We start from the raw sequence: 22,932 nt of genomic DNA on the forward strand, positions 1-22,932 counted from the left end.
AAACCATAGTTTTAAACGAAGGTATTGAACGCAACACGAAGGACTCGAGGAGGAGTTAAATTCAGTTTAAAGGGAAATAAAGCCACTCCTGAAATCTTTGATACGACATTATGTCATATGTGATACAGCAACGAGAAAAACGACTAACTTTGATATAGGCTACACGTAGCGTAGAAAATGTTGAACACGGGCGGTGTGCGTCCCTCTGCTGCGTCCTCCCGGCGGGAAGGAAGAGGACCGAGAAAGATCCGTGTGTATGACTGCCGCGTTGACAACAAGAAAGTTACTGGGACCGAGCTGAACACAAGTGGTTTGAACTACAATACCTTTCTTCAAATTCTGCACAAGGCAAAGTTTTCTAACTTTACTTGGGTTTGGGGGGCAGTTTAAATATATTTTAAAGTCAGTTCAGTTATTAACCTTAAATTTAAATCTGGGGTCACGTTTCAACTTTATGCTTCACTACATCTTACAGCTGTACTAATTATCTTCCAATTAAGAGTTTCAATAACAGTGTTGTAGAAGAGTTTTAGCACATTAGCTATATAAAAGTCTTAAATTTGAATTTATTGTCTTAATTTCAACTTGAATATCGTCTTATATATTTTTTTCACTTATATTTTGGTCGAAGTTAGCAGAGGTTAAATGTGTAACATGCAAATAATATGTAAATGTAAATATAAGTGAATACATTTACTCAAGTACTGTAGGCCAACATAAGTACAAATTTAAGTACAAATACTCAAGTATTCGTACTTGAATATTTTCTATTACTTTGTACATTGTAAATACAACAAATATGAAGAGATTATGAAGTACGATGATTTGGTATAGATTAAACTACCCAAAAGAATATACAACCAGAGCTGAAACCATTTATCAATTAATCAATTAGCCAAAAATAATCATACAAACATTTCATGGTCCCAGCTTCTCAAGTGAGCTGATTGACTGCATTTTCTATGTAATTGATTTATTTTATATTGATTTTTAATGATTTTGAGGTTTGGACTATTGTTGGACTAAGCCTGCTTTGTCAAAGTGTCACTTTGAGCTCTGGGTAATTGTGATGGATTTGCTAATTATTCAATTAGCACGCTACAAAATATCAGGAAACAATCAAGTTTTTGTTGGAGCAGTTTTAGGGAGGTGTTGATCACTTCATGATCATTTTGTAATCGCACACAAATTGCATCGCAAACTACATCTTCCAAAATGTTGAATCAACACCTCCTCTAAAACAGTTCCAGCAAAAACTGAACATTAATCTTGATGTAAGTAGGATTTGTTGCAGGACTGCACTAGTTTGAACTATGTGTGCATAATGAACTGGCAGATGGGTGTGTATGTTATGTGTCATTTGCCTTAAGGAAACAAAACTGGTTAGATAAAGGAAGCGTTCTGTGTGTGTGCCAATCCAGCAAATCCATTTAAATGACTGTTTTGGAAACCATATGTATATTCAAGATCTGGAAGCCGTCTGAATGCACATATGAAGGCATTACCATCTTAAATTTGATAAACATGTTTTTAATTCATGCTTAAAAATACTACGGACCTCCTAGAGGGACATTCAGGGCATCTAACAAGGTTTTTGTCAGCTGTTACCAACAAGTATCTGATTTCAATCTCTGTGTGAAACACTCCTTTTCTTGCCCTCATTATCCGCCTCTACTCCCTCTTACCCACGACTCCTACCTGTTTTTCTCGTTGGGTACAAGTAACCATTATTTTCATTATCAGTGAATCCTAATAATTTTTTCAGTGGTCGTTTTGTTTTTAAAATATCAAAAAATTTTGAAAAATTTTAAATTAAAAAAATTTAACAGCTGGCACTCACTTTCGCCATTTTTTTTGTACAGGAATTTGCAATCCGTTCACATGAAATATTTGTGCTGGCCACAACCGACAGAACTGTCCTGGACTTTGACAAATATGGTGAGTAAATCAGTCCCTGTTGGTGCGAAAGTAAACGATATGCTTCCATAAAATATAGATGAGAAAATTAAGCAAATACATTTGAAACTATTGTTAAGTTGTACGATAAATGTCATCTATAAACAGAGTTTTGCTGACCTCGTTCTGAATTTGCTGTGATTATGACTGTTTTAAATGCAGAGAAGCTTCAGGATGGCAGTACCCTCTACTTGCTGCAGAGGGAGGACCAAGCTCTTCCAGTGGCAACGGAAGAGCACATCATGTTTACGCCTCATTTTGATACGTTGATCCAGTGTGGGACATATGAGTACTACTCTAGTGAGGGACAGAATTCATTACGTAAGTGCTTATGCGATTTAAACATAAGTCATTAACTACTCAAGTTGGTATAATTCAGATGGACAGAGAGATTAGGTTGTGTGGCATCACTCATAACTTGCTTCTTTTTCTTTTTTCCCCAGCTTATGCAATTGCTGAGTTGATTGACAATGCTCTGTCGGCTACAGCTAAAAAAACAGGAACGAGGACAATAGAGTTACGAATGGTTGGTTAAACAGTTGCATATCATTTGTAGACACATATTTTTCATTTGAACCTTTTGCTTATTTTTTTCACTATTAATTTAGCGGAATCTGCAATAGTGACTGACTTCTCTTTTCTATTGTCCAGCTCTTTGATGAAAGTCTTGGGAAGCCTGCAGTGATCGTCTTAGATAATGGATGCGGGATGACGTCTAAGCAGCTCAATAACTGGGCAGTGTACAGACTCTCTAAATTTACCAGGGAAAACAGCTCATTTGCAAGGTTGGTGGTCTTTACTTTAAATCTTCAGATTAGATGTGATTGTGCAAACTTCTTTAGTTCTGAGTTCCCAGATTAGATCATTTGTCCATGTTGTCCGTCCATCCATCTGTCCTATTCTCATGAATGTGATAGCTCAGTAATGCTGTGAGGGAATTTCTTCAAATTTGGCAAAAACTTTGATTTGGACTCAAGGACGAACTGATTATATTTTGATGGTCAAAGGTCAAAGGTCACTGTGACCGGTGCAAAAAACACATTTTTAGCCATAACTCAAGAATTCACATAGCAGTTATGATAAAATTTCACACACATGGCTAATGTTTTATATGATTCTGCATAAACAGGGATGTTAAGTGAAACTAGTGTGAGTGGTGGAGGTATATAACTGTGAAGAGGTAATTCTGGTTTTTGTTTTGTCTTGACAACAGTAAGCAAGAGGGGTATGTTCGGCCTGTTCCTGTCCCTCGTAGTCTCAACAGTGATATATCCTACTTTGGAGTTGGAGGAAAACAGGCTGTTTTCTTCATTGGAGACTCAACCAGGGTAAGCACAGAAATTAAAAAAAAAATTAAAAAAAATTTGATTCTGAGAAGACCCTGAGATTAAATTCCATCACGTCAGTAAATATTAACATTTATTCAATTTCTAGATGATCAGCAAAGCAGTGGGCTCCCCAGATGTTCATGAGCTGATTCTGTCTAAAGAGGAATTTGAGAGAAAAGAGAAGAACAAAGAAGATGTGTACCGTGGGACCATCAGAAACAGGAAGGTAAACGCTCTATTTGAAAAGACTGCTCACATTAAGTGAACATATTTGTAATTATTACTTTAAATCAAGGCAATCATGATTTGTAACAGGTAATATGGAGTCCTCTCTGTCAACATCTCTGCTGTCTATCCTCTGTGTGATGTCTCATTCTCCTCCTGCAGCCCGGTGACTCTTCACATGTGCGTGAAAACGATCAGCGTTTCCTCCACGAATTAATTTCTGAGGAACCTGGGAAGCAAAGCTTCACAGCCGTGGTCATTACAGGAATCAAGTCTGAGCATATCACCTTTTTGAAAGAGGATTTCGCAAAGTGGACCAGAGAGTTGGCGTAAGTTCATTCACCCCCGCCATCCCAAACACAGTCCAAAGTCCCTTTACAGGGATTTGATTGAGTTCTAACTAAAAAGATTTTTTTGCCCATATTTCAGTCACATATATCATTATTACATCCATGGAGTCAATGGAAATGACATGAGTCGCAAATCTACAAACTCAGATCATCTCCCTAAAATTGACATTCAGGTGAGGCTGTCGGTCTTAAACAGTTTAATTGATGATGATCCACATCTTGCTTATGGCACGATTACTATTTGACTCTCCTCTTTTAATCAGGTCACCTTGCGGGAGAAGTCTAACAGATGTCCCCGTGTGATGAATCTCAGGGAAGTTGACGATGACATGCAGACTCTGTACATAAATGCTACTGCAGACACGTTTGAGTTTAAGGCCACCACTGGACAAGACAGAGGCACGGTGGAGGGACTAATTCGATATCATCCCTTCCTTTACGACAGGGAGACTTTCCCTCCTGACCCATATGTTGTGCAAGGTATTCAAACTTAGATATTGAACAAACTTTATGATATATGTCCGTGTTGGATCAAATTGTAGATTTTATTTTGTTCCTTCGTTTATCAGCACCTGCTAATGATGAAGATGAGTCTGGAGTCCAGCATCAGGCAAGAGGAAAGAGGCCGATCTTTGAGTGTTTCTGGAATGGACGGCTCATACCTTACGCCAAAATTGATGAGTAAATACTTTTTAATTGTTTAGTTCTTTTTTCTTTCCATTTTAATTGTAAAAGAATAAAAGGTAACTTAATTCTGCGATTGTAAAAGTTATTATAAATAAATGTTGTTTTTTCATTAGTTAGAAAATTCAATGTCACAGCAGGACTACCAGCTGGTTGATCCACTGCTTTGGTTCAGACTGAAAAATCTTACCAACCTTATTGTGATAAAATCACTGGAGCTCCAGCTCCATATTAAGCATATAATTATGTGAATGGTAACAATGTTCTCATTTAACTCCCAGCAAGACGGCAAATAAACCTATTTCTCAAAATGTCAAACAATTATATCAATGCTACAAAAAGCAGGTTAGTGTTAACATGAAACTCAAAAGCAAACCTTTCCCCTGCTCCTACCACTCCCTCTCGCTGCCCTGTGTATGCCTTTGTTGGTCTTCTCATGTCTTGTTGTATATTTTTTACAGGTTTCAGTGGTGTACTCAGAAAGGAAACGATGTGCCCGATGAGTGTTACAGTCGGTTTTCGGGGGTGCTTTTCACTGATGACAGATTCCAGGTCACCACGAACAAGCTCACCTTTATGGACCTGGAGATGAAAGTGAAGAGCAAGGACACTATCTTCACACGTGTCGTTAATGGACAGGTGATGGTGTTCTAGAGTCTCTCTTCCTCCTAGTAGTCATAAATCTCTATTTATTCTAATGCAGCTTCAAGCCATTTCATAGAGTTAAAGAGCTGAAACTTTCCACAGGCACAAAGAAGTATCATTGAGAAGGACTTCAGGAAGTGGCTCCAAAACTGTCACAAGAAATGGGACAAGCAAGTGAAGTTCCTGGGCTTCAGGGAGATCATAACACGAAAAGACTTGGCCACTAAGAAAATGCAGCACCCCTGGGCGACATTTTCCTCCATCGAATTGGACGGCAAATTATACAAAACAGACCAACTTGTGAGAATCTCTTTATTTTGTTTTTTCAGAATGTACTGTATATGTGAACACAAATGTATTTTGATGATTCTATATTCTACTGTATATTGATGCCTACTCACTTCTTCATACAGGTGAAGTCTCAGAAAACAAACCCCATTCATCATGGTACTGTGGTTCGGTTTTTGCTGTACGGAGAGCATAAGAGCGATGTCTTTGCCACAGGAGGACAAGTTGAAGTGTGTTTGGTAAGAAAGGAATTATGGAATGTGTTTGCCTCAGGGGTTTTCCTTGCATGTCAGTCCTTTCTGCCTCTTTATCCCACTGTCTAAAATCTGCTTATTAAAGGCAAAACTGACAAAAATCCTAAACTGGAGGTAACTGCTTAAAGATTTGGTAACTCAGAAATTATGTCCAGTAGTTTAACATCTTATAAAATAAGAATCTAGGGTTTCTTCATACTGTATTTGCGCTGGTTTTAATAAATATTCAGGGTCATCTACATGATTCAACATAAAAAAAAGTTTTTGCCATCATCCTATATCTAATATCCTACAGCGGCTCAGTGAGAATACAGACTTTCTCATCTCAACAGACTGAACAATTTAAGAGTTTTTGTTTGTTTTTTTAGAAAGCAGATATGATACATTGACAAGTTGCAAACACGACTTTGTTTTTTACTCTCATTTTTTATTGTATTGAGTTTGTATTTTACATGAGATTGACAAACAAATTTGCTTCCTAGGAACCCAAAGCACTTTATGCCATGACCAAGATCATACCCATTTCCAAGATCGACAGGACCGTCACTGATGCCGCCATCAAGAAAAACATTGAAAATGACTTCGCCAAGTGAGTAAGCAGCTTCGGGAAACGGTCGTAGCATCAAGCATCTAATGTGTGCTCTGGTCTACAGTGCATTTATAACACAAAGAACAACCACCATATGAGTCTTTACACAGCACAATGAGCAATCACTTTCTTTGGATGTGATTCAGTGCTTATGAAGTTGTTATCAGTTGTGTGTCTGTTTCCCTGCCCAGATGTTGCTGTTGAAGCCTGATGGCACTTTATCAACTCAAGTTAATGATACGTTGTTGTTCCAGGCTTCCAGATAAACTAAAAGTGGACTGGCCAGACGGTAACCCCTGGCCCCAGAATGCTGTCCGTCCAGCTGGGATGCCGTTAGGTAAAACGGTGCATCGTCTGCACACCACACCAGTTCACGTATCAGTCATCATTTTGCATCAAAATGTGGTAATACTGAAAAATGTCCTTTTTTATGGAGCCAAAACGTCATTCTGTGTTTTGTACTTTTACTTTGACATTTCAGGGGCGCTCAGAATCGAAATTCTGAACAAGAAGGGAGAGTCAATATCCAGGATGCCAACAGTGGGCCAGTCGACAGTGATAAAGCTGTGTATTGAGCTGAAAGTAGTTCAGCATGGTAAGATCATCTGTGTTGCCAAAGAAAGTCTTCAGGATGTCACACTGGCAAATAGATGTGTAAAAGTAAAAATCTTTAACATAGAATTATAACTTTAGGGGTTTTGTTATTATGGCTTTAAATACCATTTACCTCTTCACAGGCGTGCTGTTTTTACAGACTCACTCATTACTCAGACTACAAACCAGTGAAAATGCCATTTACAGTTTTCTGGAATTGAGTCAAAATAATCAATATAACCTTTTTGTTTTGCCAGGAGTTTGAACCCTCAAAAAGCCAATTAGATAACAAAAAAGCAGCAAATACACATTTGTAAAGTTGGAGCCAAAGAATTTTGTTATAAGCTCTTTTTGCCTTTCATATGTAGGTCCTAAAACAAATGCAGATGTTATCAGTTTTGTGGCCCAGCATTCACCAAAGTGGGGTTTCTGGTTCAGAAAAATTGGTACGTTTCTTTTTAATTGTCATTTTTTTCTCGGTTACTTATTGGCTGGTCTGATTTTTATCTGCTTAAGTAAAATAATTGATCAGTTTCCAAACATTTCATATTTGGCAGAGAATCTGATCAAACCAGGGAGGTATACACTGTTTCTCAGCACCATAATAAGTGAAAGTAATGCCACCATCTTTGGAGGCAGAAACCTCCCAAGCTACGAACTCAATTTCACCATCAAAGGTAAAGGAAACAGGAGCACAGAGAGTTAACAGTCCTGTTCATTTATTATTATCCTTTTCTGAACGTCCAATCAAACACTTCTGCTTCTTTTCTCCTTCTCAGAGGGAAATGCTGAGAGTTTTGTTACGGGTACAGTGAGCTCCACTCTTCACGTAGGGACTCCATTTGACATTCCTCTGCACTTAAAAGATCAATATGGCAACTTGACAATGGGTCTTCCTGATCTCCAGCCTGTACTTAAATGCAGGTGAGTCACTCCACTTTGTTTGTGAAAACACGTATATGTAACTATTTGCAAACTTAAGTCTACATGAATTGTTCACCAGCTAACGCATGAAAATGTTTTTATCGAAAATCTCATGTCCTTAATTTGCCGGATGTGAAAGTTGCTTTAACAATTACCATTATCAACTTTTAGTGACCTGGATCTGAGCTATGATGCAGTGAACAGCAGCGGAACCACATATATCATAAAAGGCGTCAAAGCAAGAGGAAAAGTCCTGAATTACCAACAATCAAAGGTTAGAAAAAATATGCTCCTCTCAGAAGACATACTAACTTTGCCCGTCTACTAGAAAGGTTGATGGAAAAGCTATAATCATTTAATAATGGAGGACATACATGAAGGATTTCTGAAGCCCCTTTTACACTGGTTAAAAAGCCCACTCACACCTGCTAACATCAGGCTTTTTCAGGCAATGTGAAAGGTCACAACTCGTATTGCATACAAAGTTAGAAAAATTAAATATTGCTTGTCAGCTGGTCATCCTCTGTAAAATTTTTTCCATCCCATATTTTATTTTACAGACACATGAGCTGAAAGTGATCCTGCCTGGCCTGAAAAAAGACACGCAGACTATCAAGATCAGTCTCCTCCCTGGTAAGAAAGCATTTATTAATTTCAAACAAAGTAGCTTTCAGATTATTCATGCATTCACTTTTGATGCAGATTTCTCACTTTTGTAGAGCTGAAACATAAAGAAACTTTTAAAGCGAAATGCCAAACATTTGAGAATTTACTGTAAATTAAATGTATTTGAGGTCTGGAAGCATTGGTTGGACAAAACAAGCAATTCGAGTTGTCATTTTGGACCCTGGTAATGTCCTTGTAATGGACAAAAACATATTGCATCACACACACAAATGTGTTTATTTGTGGCTGAGAGTCTGAACTCCGTCTGACTCTGGTGAAGATTTCTCATCCACACATTCAGTAGTTTTCTCAGATGCATTCTAATGTTTTTCAGGTAATCCACATTCCCTCCATGTGATGACGGAAAACAACCCAGTCATAGTAGAGAATCGAAACCCGGTCAAGTTTAATGTTGAAATTCGTGATGAGGCTGGAAACATCACTGCTCACCCCAGACAGACGGTTCACTGCAAGGTATGGGTGTGCAGTTGCTTGGAAACGCAACGTGTTTGTGTGAGAGAGGACGAGAGTGTGAAACCTTTCTCAACTTTAAAAGGAGTATTTTGATTAATCACACCATAATTCAGCATCCTATTACATATCTTAAACTAAAAAATATGTTGTCTGTTTTTCCAGCAGTATTTCAGTTCCTCTGGTTCAGTAAGAGGCTGTGTGTCTCATGAGTCTTGTGTCTCCAGGGTTTATCTTGTGTGTTTACCAGCTCAAGAAAAACTCCCAGCAGGACCCATTAAATCTCAATGAACGGCATCTTAGTCCTAGTCATCATTCTAATAGAAGATACCAAAAACAATATTGTTTTTCATTCCAGGGAACAAAACACACATGTGGTCAGAATTGCTGTTATTGTGATTTAAATCTTAGAAATTAAAAAAAAAAGAAAATAATCCCAAACTAAACACTTTGGTCTGCCTTCAATTTGGTTTGATTAACTATTTTTTTAAGAAATTATCTAATTTATGCAAGACAGTTGTTAAAAATCTAACCTGCTGGAAATGGAAACATGGATTAGTTTGTCCCACTTGGACATGAATCTTCTGATTCTTAGCTATATTTTTAGCACGGTAGAATTCAAGATACTCAAAGATTACACCAAGATTTCTGACTTGGTTTTTGTTTTTTAGACACGGAGTTGAGATGAGTGCTAACTCCTAGCCTTCCTTTATGCACAAAAGATATCTCAGTTTTGTCTGCATTTAGCTGAAAAAGGTTCAGGCACATACACTCACATTTGTTCAATGCCTGTGCAGAGAGAATCTTTGCAAATTACTGACAGACAGGTAAATTTGGGTGTAGTCTGTATGATTATTATAGTTAATGTGGTTGTTCTCTATAGTGCAGCCTAATAGAAGCATGTAAATGTTACATAGAAGTGGACTCTCTTGCTCTGTCCAAATGCATAAAGAGCGACTAGTCTTATCTTTCTAACCCTAATCTTCTAACTTTCTAAATTTGATTAAACATCATAATAAATAAGAATAAATTTAGTATGTTTTGTTGCTTAATCCTCATCCCTTCCTATGTGGATTTCCAGGTCCAGGGCCTTCCACCAGCAGTAGTTGACTGCAGCAGCACAGGAGCTGGACAGCTTTTGACAAAGCCCATAAACCTGAATATAATCAAGGGAGAACCACAAACACTCAAAGTTCAATTTGAGGTGCCTGTAAGTAAAAACAAAACAAAAATAGACTTCACACTTAAACACTTATCGCTTTCTCTCTAATGTAACATTCTCTGATTAAAACTTTGTTCCAAATGTCTCCATTCCTTCCTCCTTTTTCTACCAGAGTCAGAAGAGCATAGCATTAGTTGTGAGGGAGCTGAAGGTGATGCCCAGCACAAGAGTCTCCCTGATAAAGATATACAGTCGAGACGACAAGAATCTGGTGCTGAGGAACAATGAAAGGGTAGAATGGCTGGCCGGAGGGTCACTGGAGGGTCTGTTCTATAAGCTGTATGACGAGGCTTACAGAGCCGTGCCCCTCACTGCTGAAATGGCTTCTAAGATCAAGGTGTGTCTGGCATATATAATGCAATGTATTCCTGTTGTTGTTTTTACTGTATCCTGTCATATTATTATGGAGATGCTTGTTTTGCAAATTTCAGAGCTACTCTCGGTTTGGTGGGGTGGGGTGGGGGGGCACATTTCTACAATAAATCACATTTAGGGGTCATTTTATCTGAACACTGCCCAGTTTATCACTGACTTTTGATTGTTTACTGTGTTTGTGTTTAAGGTTAATTGGAAAAGCGAGGTAGATCTGAAATATTTGGTGCAGGGGAAACTGCCTGATATAATGGTCCCAACGCAGGTGCATGAACAACGCTTCTTCCAGGTGTCCTACCAAGACCAGAGTGTGTCTGTCTCCTTTACTATAATGTAAGCCACATACTAAACTCAAAGCTGTGATTGCAAGCTCAAAGGAAAAGTTCACTTTGGGAAATTTGCTTGTTGGGTTAGAAGATGGATACCACTCTGGAAACGGAGGTTTTCCAGTCTTTATGCTAAGCTAAGATACAGTAACTGTCTCCTGGCTGTAGCTTCAAATGGACACATTTAACATTGGATACATTCATTTAACAAAGTAAAAATCAGCATTGTTACTTGTTTTGTTTTTAGACCTCGTCCAAATGAACCACATCGGCTAAAAGCAACTCTGCCCCAAAGCGCAGTGAAGCTGGGTGAAACTCTCTCTGAAAACATCAGTGAGTATGAACCTGATCAGACAAAAATCATACTTTTTCATGCTAAATTTCACACTAGATGACACAATGTTTTCCTCTTACAGACTTGGAGCTTGTGGACCGGTTTGACAATGAAACCAAGAGGCTAACCTCCATCTGTGTAAACCACATGACAGTGGAAGCTGAGGGGCTGGATAAATCAGCCATCACCTTTATATGGCAGGTAGGAACAGAGATAGTCACATTTAAAACTAAAATGAGGAGAGTAAAGGAATTGTTCACCCCCCCAAATTAAAATGCAGTCGTTCACTCATTCTGTCTTCATCCTAGCTTAGTTTTTTTTCCCCCAAACAAAGTAATTTGTATGTATTTTAAAAAAAAAAATTCAATTAAAATAACTACTTAATAGCTCATAAAGAGTATTCCAGATGTTTTGCAGCCAGTTGTGGGTCCAAATGTCCTATATATTTTCCACTATATAACAATGGGAGGTATGAGGCATACTGCTGTTCCACTTTTCTTATGCACCCTGATCTCCTCACCTCTGTCTCCTATCTAAACTCCAAACCAAGTAACCAAGGTAGTAAAACTTTGCACTTTGCATAATTGCACTGATAAGGAACACCTCCTGAGATTAAAAGAACAAAGTGAATATTCCTTCTCTGCTTAAGCAGCATGGACAGGGAAGTGGCTTTGTGGTAGAGGGCCAGCAGTTGAGTATGCAGTCATTAGAAGACAGTGTGTTCCCCCATACTGTTGGCAATGGCCAAACAATGTGCCCATGAACTGTAAAGTTTGTTTGAACTTGTTAAAACTAAGTCATGTAGCAAGCAAGTGGCGCTCCTGAGATACCTGAGGTGCACCAGGATGAGCGATGGCTTGAAAAATATAAGACGTCGACACCAAACCTCACAGTTTTTTAACAATACCTAGGCTGGGTCACCAAAACCTAGTATGGCTCAGGAAGGGAGCAAAGGAGACAGAGAGCAAATAGAGAATTAAAAGATGTTTGTTTATTTATTTGATAGGGACAATGCATGTAAATTAACATCAGTTCAAAATACAGAATGTAAACATGCCAGATTGTAGCAAAAATGCTAATTCACAGCCGTAGTCCCAAGGCAGGTAATATAAAACAAAAAACATTACAAGACACAATACACTACTACACATATGAAGTACACAAACAGAAAGAGAATACATTTTGGTGCATACTGAAGTAAAAGTGACCACAAATCTGTTTTAACTTAAGCCAGTGTTTGAGATGTGTCTTAAAGGTGTGATATGTAAGACACTCCATTATTGCAAGAGGGAGCAGTAAGTCATTCCAATATTGATAACCCACTGACAGCACAGATTGTCCAAATGTGCTCCACCTATTGTACTGCAGGTTGATGTAAACGTCCTCACTCTGTGTGTTCAAATCAGGAGGGGAATAGTTCTGTCAAGGTGACAGGAATACGTTTCCAGTGTGGGACTCCTGGCTGGAGAGAGATGTGCTTCACCTACCAGAAATATGTGGCGTGTGTCAAGGTGGAAGTGACCGCTGGAAACCCTGCACAGCTTCAACTAGTCAGTGGGCCAGAGCTGGTAAGACAGACTTATCTCACAGCTGTGTATTTTTTATGTTCAGCAGGTCCAAATGAGAATTAAAGCTTTTTTTTTTCTTTTTTTTATGTGCAAGCCTTTGCAGGTGTTAAATGGCCACGGCATCCCCACGCCGTTTCTTATCCAACTCTCTGACGAGTGGGGAAACCCGTCTTCAGACCAGAGGGTTGTGGTGGAATTGTGGCCCTCACCACCAGCACTGAAGGTTAGCGTGACAGGCGATACAAACAGCCCAGGCCTTGTACATTTACACATTTTTAGTAACTGATGTCACTGATGGTCAGTAACCGATGAGTTGGACAGAGTGATGTAAATGTCATGAGATCTTCTTGTTGTTCTAGGTGACGGCAGCAGTTACTTCACAACCAGTGAACTTAGAAGGGAAAGCCCCTTTCACTGTTACTAGTGTAAACGGACCAAAGTGAGTGTTACAATACAATAATCAATAAGCTTTATCTCAAATCAGTGAGTTGATTCCTGAAATTAGGCACAGCTAATGTCCCACCAGTTACTATTGACAGTGTTGTTACCCTGTTGTTCCACCAGGGGGTACTATCAGCTGGAGTTTAAAGGTTCCTTCAATAACAAACCCATCCCTGGTCCATCTGTGAATCTCACCGTTTTACCTGATCCCAACAAACCTGTCAGCCTGTCAGTGAAGTATGACACCACTGCCATGTTTCCAGCAGGAGGCTTATTCCCAGGTTTGCATTTGTACCTCTTCTCTCTTCTCTGACTCAACCCTGATTTGTTTCACCTTATGCAGCTGGTTTAATCTCTGTCTTTGCAAAACTAAGAGCAGCTGTGTGTGTGTGTCTGTTCAGTCTTCTCTGTCACTGTGGTGTCTGATGAAGGAAGCCCAATGACAACTTTTAACCCAGCTGCTGCATCCATGTGGCTGTGGGAGGGAGTGCCGTTAGGGAAAATTCCTCCACAAACAGTGAGTGATTTGCTAACAGACAGAGGAACCGCCACTGATATTTATTTGTTTTTCTTTTAGCTAATATTTATTATTCCCTCTAGGCCACCCCGCTGGTGTGTAGTAAACCCATGGAGAATGAAAGGAAAGACTGTTTTCACTTTAGGTAAGATGCTGGCACATCCTGTTTCTGTTCTGTCCTAGTTGTTGCAGGATGTTTAAAGGAATAGTTTGACATTTTCGTTAATGCTCTTTTTTGCTTTCTTACATCGTTAGCTGACCACTCAAATGTCTGTATGGTAAATATGTAAATATTGTTTTTGCCTGTTTCATTGCAGAGATAAAGAAATCCCAGAGCGTGCTGGGAAACACATTGTCCAGTTTTCTCTGCGCATCGACGCAACAAACTACCTGTACAGTAATCAGGTCGGTTGAACCCACAATCTGTACACTCAAAGTATATGGATACTATATTAAGCATGTGGTGTTGTTATACTCATTGTTATTTAACAGGGATGTTGTACAGGTCTGTAGGTCATAATCCCTGAGAGAAATGACCAACCTCACCACTGCTTCCTCTCTCCTAGATTACTCTAAATGTGGTAGCCAATCAGCCTGTCAAACTGGCACCCGACTCCCAGCCACCAGCCCCAGTCGTTTCCTGCTGCACGGACATTGCTAACCGAACCTTGGTGGAGAACATGACTCTGAGGATAATGGTGAGTTGACCAGGAGCTTGTCAGTCTTTGATCATTGATGTTTGTTTATTTATTGTTAGATATATGAATTTTAAATCTGTGGTAACTGTGGTTTATCAGCTGGTACGTGTGGCTGGACTTAACTCAGACTGAGTTCCCTTGATCAATTCCAGGACTCGTATGGAAACCCAGCAGGGCAGGACCTGGGCGGGCAGGTGGTTGTTTCTATAACAAGCTCTGGCAACAAAAACCTGCCTCTGTTTGAAGGCAAAAGGAGGACACATTGTATTAGCTTGGCAGAGGGACAGGCCCACATCACTGTGAGTAGCCGTTCCTCTTTAGAAGATTTATTGTGGCACGTAAGGACCCTGCATATGATAATTGGACTTATTTTCCACAGAGGTTGGCTATCATGGAGAACAGTCCTGGTGAGGATGGCAGTGCATACACCCTCTGCTTCCAACCTCAAGTGTCAATGCTTCCTCAGACCCTGTCTCCCTTTGAGCTCACCTTCCATTTTTACAATGGTATGATGTTCTTTTTTATTATTCTTTAACAAAACCCTGCAGCTGGGCTGAAGTTTGTACAACCTAACTTTGAGTAAATAAGTTTAAGACGTACATCTCTTAGTAAAATATCAGTAGCCTAATACAATGGATGTGAATTTAACAGCATTAAAAATTGCATTTAAAGAGGAACCGTTCTTTCTAGAGGAAGTGTCTCCATTATTCTGAATCAAAAAACTGCTGTCAACAGTTTTCATGTGGACTTTTTCTTTGGTAAAAATGTAGTTCAGACACAGAGCTGCAGACCAGAAACAAAACTCAGTTCCCCTTCATTGTGTTGGACTGGTAGCAGTAAATTATCTAAAATGTAAGTCATTCACTAAAATAAGGAACATTTACTTTAACATTTTACTTTTAAATTTTACTAAAGGACATCTCAAAATTAGAAATACTCCTGGGAGATGGAGACATGGCATATCCAGTATATATGAACATGCCACAAAATGAAGGACAGTGAATAACCTAGACACATATTGTATATTGATGTTGGTGTTGTTTTATTGTTGTTTTCTGTTATTGTGAACACGGATGAAGTGTATTTTGATGCTTTGACACCATTGTTACTGAAACTTTCATGTCAATAAAACACCCTCTGAATTTGATGAATATCTTAAAAGGTTTGAGCAAATAAAACCAAAAATATCTGCAAAGTGTGATGTTAGATTCCCAGTTTGCTTTATTTAACCTTTTTAAGTTTGTCTCTTGTTTGTCTTTTACCATTTTAGATGCATTGAGCCAACTGAAAATGAGTGAGATGTTAAAGAAGAAAACTGACCTCGAGGTTATTGTTGCTGCACAAAATGACTTTTTTTCTGATAACAAGCAACTCCTCACTTTGCTAACAGGTAGGATTTCACCTTCTCTCACTTTTGTTTTGTTATTTGCTTCTGTCTGTGCAGTGTGCTGCCATGTATGTTTGTGTGACTCTAACTGAAAGTATTTCTTCCATACCAGATCAATACCTGACTGCAAATATCAAAGAGACTGAAGTTAGAAATGTGCTGAGTAACAGGAAAATAGCACAACCTTTATCTGTAAGATTTCAATTCTATTTTCACTTTACTTTTCAGTATATGTAGAAACTGTGATCTCATCTATACATATTTATTGGGAGATGATATTCTTGGATTTTTAATTCTTTCTAGATCCCAGACATCGACAAACTCCTAAAAGAGAAGAATATAGAAGCTGATAGGATTCTGAAAATGCCCAGAAGAGTCTACTCCATCCGTGACAACTTCAGGGGGCAGCAGGATGTTTTGGGAATGGTAATGTCATAGAAAAGGGACTTTTTTTGTTGGCTTAGAACCTTTTTTTAAAATGTGAGTCATTTAGGGAAACATTGACTCCATGCAGATGTGTCCGAGCGATGTTTGGGCTAGTGTGCGAGTTTGAGTTGTGTGAGGAAAGGCGATGAGTCTTTAAACTTTACTTTTTGAATGCAGGTTGGCCACTTGGCTTATGTGCAGGATGACGCTGCTGCGAGAGTCATCTCCTGGTTCATCAGGGGTGACATGGATTGTGTCATCACCAGAACATCAGAAGCAGCACGGAGAATCCATAGAGACACCCAGGGAAGGCAGCAGGTCATGCCCCTGGACAGCATTTATGTGCAACCACAAAACAGGTACACAGTTTGAGTCGATGATTTTTCAAACAAATATAGTTCAAGGTCTTATGTGACACTAAAAAGCTCAGACAGTTGGCTTCCAGCAATTTAAAGCTGTATTTGTGTGTTCATCAAGCCCAACACCTTGTTGGTATTATACCTTCATGCATCATCATTCATTTCCGTTTTGTTGTTGGCGTCTGAGAAGCTTTCCTGATGATATTCCTGTGTGTCTTTGATTATAGTCTCCTCCAAGCCTTCCAACAACAGTAATTTAAAGATCTTGAGCAGCACCCAGTTGCACAGGCTGCCTAAAATTAAGCAACAAGGACAACTACAGTGAAGTCCTGCTTTCATTCACCCAGTTATTATATAGATTTCAATTCAATGGAAATTTTATATAAATTATGCATGCTTTGAAACTTGGACAATATAGGGCAATAAAAAGTGTAAATATAAATTCTTTGTTATGATACAAGACTTAGTTTCTTTCTTAACTTTTGGTTTACTATACAAATAATGGCGACTATAATTACTGTAATCGTCTATGAAAGGGAGGAACAACTTCCTGCTGTTCTTTGGTGTGGTTTATGTGCTGATGACGGTGACCTAAAGGATTATACCTTCACTGTTGCATGTTTTAGCTTTTGATGAAAAAACCATGTTCAGTTACAGTGTACAGTTTGAGAGTTTAAAATGTATTTTTCCTGCCATTAACAGCATTTACTTTTTGGGTTAAGTGAAGATTGGTTTAAAATTTATACAACACATTATTAATGTTCAGATTTTTTTTTATTAATTGATTAATTTTGGCCTATGAAATGTCAGAAAATTGTCATAGTAAACCGAATATCTTTGAGTTGTTGGCTGTTTGTAGACCAAATAAATATTTCATTATTTGAGAAAATAATCAGCAGATTTAATCGATGATGGCAATAATCATTAGTCGCATCCCTAATGTAACTAAAACACTGCAGACTTGATGATTTACCATAGTGGATCTCAAGCAAGTTTGTAGAGTCTGCGAATTAATTTTCAAAACATACAGAAATGAATGGTTGTCAACAGCTGCCCAGACGAGCAGGAAAAACACCCTTATTAATTTAGTGTACTGTACATGATTTCATACTGTACATGATTTCTTGTTGAGGAGCTAAATCTTTCAGTGACACTAGTACCCGCCCTTTAAAGCAGTGAACAGTGCATGGTTTTAGTTTGCTTCTTTTAGCCCTAAATGTCAGATCACCTCTGCAGTGTCTCTTCTAAAGTCTGAATTGCTTGCAGGCCGCTGCCACACATGAGAAATGGCAACATGCTCTTTGATCCCCCTGGGAACCCGGTCCATGCCAGAGACCTCCTAATTTACCCCAACAACCAGGAGTGCTGTGACAAAGGTGAGCTTTCTTGAATGGATTTCCGCGGCGCAGTGTAACATTGCCTACGTGTTGTTTTTTCATCGCAGATTTAGAGCACAAGTCCAGGGTTTCTGTGGTTTTCTAGAAGCTACCCAGGTCTCTTTGTGTTTGCTGTTGTTGGGGTATTTCCTTCATGCCCCCACCACTCCTGTTGAGTTTTGGGTAAATGGTTCCACCTGGTATCCAACATAGGAAATCATAGGATATGAGGGGTCCCTAACAGGGGGCCCCTTTATGGGAGGAGAAATTGGGCGTCTTTCACAGCATTAAATATTTTTTATAATGTAGTAATAATTTTCTTTTTCATAGGTCAGACGTTGGTCTGTTGATTCAGGGTATATATGGTTTAATGTAAGAGATAAATATTTGGTTACAAAATGTTTAGCCATCTTGATTACGCTCTTAACTCCCCTTTAAAATTTTTCAGTAGTATAAGTAGTAAACAAGTTTAAATGTGTTTAAGTTTGTTAAAACATGTCTAAAGGTTTTCTGCTTGTGCTCATTCTGTAGTGTTTAAAAACATCCTTGGAGAGACTCTTCTGATTGATGACTTGGAGTCTGCCAACAACTACAGACGGATGGTGAGTGATGCTTGCTGACAGAGCAGTGCCATAGACTAACTGGCTGACGGTTGTTGTTGCTCTAAATGTGCTGTCGCTTACAGGTGGTGCAGAACAACATGCATTGTCCCACCATACTGACCCGGGAGGGAGACTGTATCAGTGCCAAGGGCAAGTTCGGAGGCAAACAGAACAAAGCCCCACCAACTGGCGCATTAAAAATGTTTGGAGCCCCCATCCCCCAGCCTTACTACGCTGTTAAAGAACAAATAGGTGACATGAATTTGTCATTTTTTAAGTTTATTTTTATGGTTGTGTTTAGTCATATTGTGCTTTAATAGCTCTTTTTTTTTTTTTTTTTCTTTGATCGACAGATCTGCTCAGTCGGTACCGGGCAGCTGTGGAAAAGAGAGAGAAGGCAGAAAAGGACCGTGAGGACCACTTACAAGACATGAAGTCTCCTCAAATGAAGAAAAAACAAGAAGATATGAGGGAGAAAATTATGCAGCTGGAGGCTCTTGAAAGACATCTTGGTATGTTTGTTGACTTGAGAGAAAAGGCAGGCAGCTGTTTATTCTTTTAGACTTGTCGATTTCTAATTGGTCTTTGTTCTTCTTCTAGCGTCTAAATCAATGAAACGGGGTCTGGAGGATGCTGGTGAGCCTTCTGGCATCATTACAAAAAGAGTAAAATAGAAATCCACAAAAGAGGATTAGTCAAACCTGAACCAAACCTTTTTATTAACTATTTTATTACTTTCATTTCATTTTGGAATTTTTAAGTTTAAATTTTTTTATTTGTTTTCTTATGTTTTAAGTCTTTTCTTATAATCAACACTGCTCATACAATTATGTGCATGGCATGATGTATCTTAAAAAAATATTTGGATTCTGTGTATGTAAAAATAAATATGTAATAAAACCTATCTTTGCCTGTGTCTTTATTTCTGTTCAGTAACTTGAGTGAAACTCAAGTTATGAATATAAAAGTTTGGCAGACCAAGGGCATAGGTTTGGTTTCAACTTTGGTGGGGACGCAACAACCCTCCAAAACAAAGATATTGTTTGTTTTTTTTCACCAAACTGTTAACATATCAGATCTGAATTCACATTCAGGAATGCCCATACAGAAAAAGGTCAAAAAAAGCAGTAGTATAGTAAGTCATAAAAATGGCAAAAAAAAGTCATAGTATAGCAAGGCATAAAAATGTCAAAAGATGTCATAGTATAGCAAGGCATAAAAATGTCATAGTGTAGCAACGCATAAAAATGTCAAAAAATGTAATAGTGGAGCAAGCCATAAGAATTTAAAAAAATGTCATAGTATAGCAAGGCATGAAAATGTCAAAAAATGTAATAGTGGAGCAAGCCGTAAGAATTTAATAAAATGTCATAGTATAGCAAGGCATGAAAATTTCAAAAAATGGCATAGAATAGTATGGCATAAAAATGTCAAAAAATGTCATAGTATAGCAATGCATAAAAATGTCATAGTGTAGCAAGGCATAAAAATGTCAAAAAATGTAATAGTGGAGCAAGGCATAAAAATGTCAAAAAATGTCATAGTATAGCAAGGCATAAAAATATCATAGTATAGCAATGCATAATAATGTCATAGTGTAGCAAGGCACAAAAATGTCAAAAAATGTCATAGTATAGCAAGGCATAAAAATATCATAGTATACCAATGCATAAAAATGTCATAGTGTAGAAAGGCATAAAAATGTCTAAAAATGTCATAGTATAGTATTGCAATAAAATGTCAAAAGATGTCATAGTATAGCAAAGCATAAAAATGTCAAAAAATGTCATAGTAAGGTATGGCATGAAAATGTCAAAAAATGTCATAGTATAGCAATGCATAATAATGTCATAGTGTAGCAAGGCACAAAAATGTCAAAAAATGTCATAGTATAGTATGGCATAAAAATTTCAAAAAATGGTATAGTATAGCAAGGCAAAACATTTTTTTAAAAAAACTCATAGTATAGCAAGGCAAGAAAATGTCAAAAAACCTCATAATAAGGTATGGCATAAAAATGTCAAAAAATGTCATAGTATAGCAATGCATAAAAATTTCAAAAAATGTCATAGCATAGCAATGCATAATAATGTCATAGTGTAGCAAGACATAAAAATGTCATAAAATGTCATAGTATAGCAAGGCAAAACATTTTTTAAAAAAAGTCATAGTATAGCAAGGCATGAAAATGTCAAAAAATGTCATAGTATAGCAAGGCAAAAAAAATTAAAAAAAAAAGTCATAGTATAGCAAGGTAAGAAAATGTCAAAAAACGTCATAGTAAGGTATGGCATAAAAATGTAAAAAAATGTCATAGTATATCAATGCATAAAAATTTCAAAAAATGTCATAGTATAGCAATGCATAATAATGTCATAGTGTAGAAAGGCATAAAAATGTCATAAAATGTCATAGTATAGCAAGGCATAAAAATGTCTAAAAATGTCATAGTAAGGTATGGCATAAAAATGGCAAAAAACATCATAGTATAGTATGCCATAAAAATGGCAAAAAATGTCATAGTGTAGCAAGACATGAAAATGGCGAATAATGTCATAGTGTAGCAAGGCACAAAAATGTCAAAAAATGTCATAGTATAGCAATGTATAAAAATGTCATAGTGTAGAAAGGCATAAAAATGTCATAAAATGTCATAGTATAGCAAGGCATGAAAATGTCAAAAAATGTCATAGTGTAGCAAGACATGAAAATGGCGAATAATGTCATAGTGTAGCAAGGCAAAAAAATGGCAAAACACGTCATAGTATAGCAAGGCATAAAATTGTCATACTGTAGCAAGGTATAAAAATGTCAAAAAAAGGTCATAGTATAGCAAGGTAATAAAATGTCAAAAAAGGTCATAGTATAGTATGGCATTAAAATGTCAAAAAAGGTCATAGTATAGTAAGGCATTAAAATGGAAGAAAATGTCATAGAATAGCAAGGCAATAAAATGGCAAAAAAGTCATAGTATAGTAAGGCATAAAATTGTCAAAAAATGTCATATTATAGTATGGCATAAAAATGGCAAAAAATGTCATAGAATGGTATGGCATAAAAATGTCCAAAAATGTCATAGTATAGCAATGCATAATAATGTCATAGTTTAGCAAGGCATAAAAATGTCAAAAAATGTGATACTATAGCAATGCATAAAAATGTCAAAAAACGTCATAGTAAGGTATGGCATAAGAATTTCATAGTACAGTATGGCATAAAAATGTCATGGTGTAGCAAGGCATAAAAATTTCCAAAAATGTCATAGCGTAGCAAGCCATAAAATTGTAAAAAAAAATGTCATTGTATAGTATGGCATAAAAATGTCAAAAAACGTCATAGTAAGGTATGGCATAAAAATTTCAAAAAAGGTGATAGTATAGTATGGCATTAAAATGTCAAAAAACGTCATAGTATAGCAATGCATAAAAATGTCAAAAAACGTCATAGTAGAGCAAGGCATAAAAATGGGAAAAAAATGTCATAGTATAACAAGGCATAAAAATGTAAAGAAAAAAAAAAAAAAGTCATAGTATAGTAAGGCATAAAATTGTCAAAAAATGTCATATTATAGTATGGCATCAAAATGTCATAAAACGTCATAGTATAGTATGGCAATAAATTGTCAAAAAATGTCATAGCAAAGTAAGGGATAAAAATGGCAAAACATGTCATAGTGTAGCAAGGCATAAAAATGTCAAAAAACGTCTTAGTAAGGTATATCATAAAAATGGCAAAAAATGTCACGATATAGTATGGCATAAAAATGTCATAGTATAGTATGGCATAAAAATGTCATAGTGTAGCAATGCATAAAAATGTCAAAAAATGTCATACTGTAGCAAGCCATAAAAATGTCAAAAAATGTCATAGCGTAGCAAGGCATAAAAATGTCAAAAAATGTCATAGTATAGCATGGCAATAAAATGTCAAAAAACGTCATAGTATAGTATGGCAATAAAATGTCAAAAAATGTCATAGCAAAGTAAGGGATAAAAATGGCAAAAAATGTCATAGTGTAGCAAGGCATAAAATTGTCAAAAAAGGTCATAGTATAGTAAGGCATAAAATTGTCATACTGTAGCAAGACATAAAAATGGTATAGTATGGCATTAAAATGTCAAAAAAGGTCATAGTATAGTAAGGCATTAAAATGGAAGAAAATGTCATAGAATAGCAAGGCAATAAAATGGCAAAAAAAGTCATAGTATAGTAAGGCATAAAATTGTCAAAAAATGTCATATTATAGTATGGCATAAAAATGTCATAGAATGGTATGGCATAAAAATGGCAAAAAACGTCATAGTAAGGTATGGCATAAAAATGTCCAAAA

The 22,932-nt window shown here is 37.3% G+C and overlaps 1 protein-coding gene across 1 annotated transcript; it reads left to right on the forward strand.

The window, feature by feature from the left end:
• Positions 1-46: 46 nt before the first annotated feature.
• smchd1 (structural maintenance of chromosomes flexible hinge domain containing 1) lies at positions 47-19,506 on the forward strand. Its single transcript, XM_056364865.1, has 47 exons — positions 47-348; positions 1,863-1,938; positions 2,119-2,277; positions 2,400-2,482; positions 2,608-2,741; positions 3,170-3,284; positions 3,391-3,510; positions 3,672-3,838; positions 3,939-4,032; positions 4,123-4,339; positions 4,429-4,540; positions 5,005-5,182; positions 5,291-5,488; positions 5,602-5,715; positions 6,213-6,319; positions 6,574-6,656; positions 6,801-6,914; positions 7,282-7,359; positions 7,471-7,590; positions 7,693-7,837; positions 8,009-8,111; positions 8,398-8,470; positions 8,838-8,977; positions 10,056-10,184; positions 10,309-10,533; positions 10,759-10,901; positions 11,142-11,227; positions 11,311-11,429; positions 12,635-12,796; positions 12,891-13,019; positions 13,156-13,235; positions 13,361-13,518; positions 13,639-13,754; positions 13,838-13,899; positions 14,072-14,159; positions 14,321-14,452; positions 14,605-14,751; positions 14,832-14,958; positions 15,723-15,842; positions 15,952-16,031; positions 16,143-16,265; positions 16,443-16,624; positions 17,891-18,000; positions 18,532-18,602; positions 18,686-18,854; positions 18,956-19,114; positions 19,203-19,506. Exons 1-47 carry the CDS (start codon positions 178-180, stop codon positions 19,274-19,276), a joined length of 5,892 nt encoding a protein of 1,963 aa, XP_056220840.1. The 5' UTR covers positions 47-177; the 3' UTR covers positions 19,277-19,506.
• Positions 19,507-22,932: the final 3,426 nt, after the last annotated feature.

Source organism: Seriola aureovittata, chromosome 20 (genome assembly GCF_021018895.1).
Source record: "Seriola aureovittata isolate HTS-2021-v1 ecotype China chromosome 20, ASM2101889v1, whole genome shotgun sequence".
NCBI lineage: Eukaryota > Metazoa > Chordata > Actinopteri > Carangiformes > Carangidae > Seriola > Seriola aureovittata.